General features: G+C 40.6%; 1 protein-coding gene across 1 annotated transcript in view; it reads left to right on the forward strand.

Annotated features, from left to right (window-relative positions):
- The first annotated feature begins 752 nt into the window (after positions 1-752).
- Positions 753-1,260, forward strand: part of ZNF280C (zinc finger protein 280C) — a 66,956-nt gene continuing 66,448 nt past the window's right edge. The window contains exon 1 of the mRNA XM_007955758.2: positions 753-783. Within this exon, the coding sequence (XP_007953949.2) occupies positions 753-783 (31 nt within the window). The remainder of the gene's footprint in view (positions 784-1,260) is intronic.

Below are 1,260 nucleotides of genomic sequence, written 5' to 3' on the forward strand. Positions count from 1 at the left end.
TTCCTTCTGAGGAGTGGCTGGTGGGTTTGAACCACCAGCCTTCTGGTTAGCAGTCAAGTGCCTTAGGCACTAAGCTACCAGAGCTCTTATCCTAATAGTAGGTATCATTATTTTATAGGGAGGAAATCAGACCTACTTGCTACCTTGTCAGAAGTCACATGGTAAGTTTGCTGGAGATCAAAATTAGACCTAAGGCTTGGCTTTTCTTTTCTTTTTTTTTTTTTAATTGTGATTTGGGTTAAAGTTTACAGAGCATATTCACTTTCTGTGCAGCAGCTCACAACATACACTTTGTCTCATGACATTAACTATAATTTACCACAATGAAACAGCTCCCCTCCCACTTCCTCCTCACAGTTACCTCTTCCCTGTGTCCTTCCCTTCATGCATTCCTGCCCCCTGAGCTGTCTGCCTGTGCATGCCACAGCCCTTCTATTCTCCCATGATTGTTCTCTCCAAGGAGTGTATCTACCTAATGTAAATGTTTAGCTCATATGCCTGTCTTTTGTTTGGCTGGACCTGAAGGGCAGCTGGGAGCCATAGTCTCAGTGGTTCTATCAGACCAGCATAGACCTAAGGATTCTTGAAGCTATAGTTTTATATTTCAGTATTTGGTGGTACTTAATAGGGTCGTTATGAATTGGAATTGACTCAGTGGCAGTGGGTTTGGGTTTGGGAAAGTGACTCATAAAACTATCTGTCATGTTTTGGTACTTAGGTGATAATTTAAAGAAAGTCAACTCTGTAACTTGATGGACGACAGTAACTCTTTGCAACCAAAAAGTAAGTATTGCTGCCACAATTGGTACTAATATGTGGGGCTTTTGTACTGATTGCTTTCCTTCAGGAAAAAAAAGGTAAGAAAGACAGAAGTGGTCCCATTTTCCTAAAATCAAAAATACTTAAAATTACTCATAGTAAAAAAATGAACCAATATACTATAAAAACATAAGTGGAAGTTGAAATGAAGTGGTTCCTTCTCATCCCCAGAAATAACTATCATCAGTTCAGTATTCATAACGTATAAAGTGTTCATATACGTATAAAGCCGAAAACCAAACTCTCTGCTGTCAAGTCGGTCCCGACTCATAGTGACCCCTCCTTGGGTTTCTGAGGTGGTATCCCTAGACAATTTTTTTTTCTAAATAAGATCGTACTATATATGGCGTGGGAATTCTGGTAGCATAGTGGCTAAGGCACTTGACTGCTAAGCAAAAGGCTGGCGGTTCAAACCCACCAGCCACTCTACGGAAGGAAGAT

Source organism: Orycteropus afer, unplaced genomic scaffold, assembly GCF_000298275.1.
Source record: "Orycteropus afer afer isolate SDZICR_OR568_19922 unplaced genomic scaffold, OryAfe1.0 scaffold00538, whole genome shotgun sequence".
NCBI classification, from domain to species: domain Eukaryota; kingdom Metazoa; phylum Chordata; class Mammalia; order Tubulidentata; family Orycteropodidae; genus Orycteropus; species Orycteropus afer.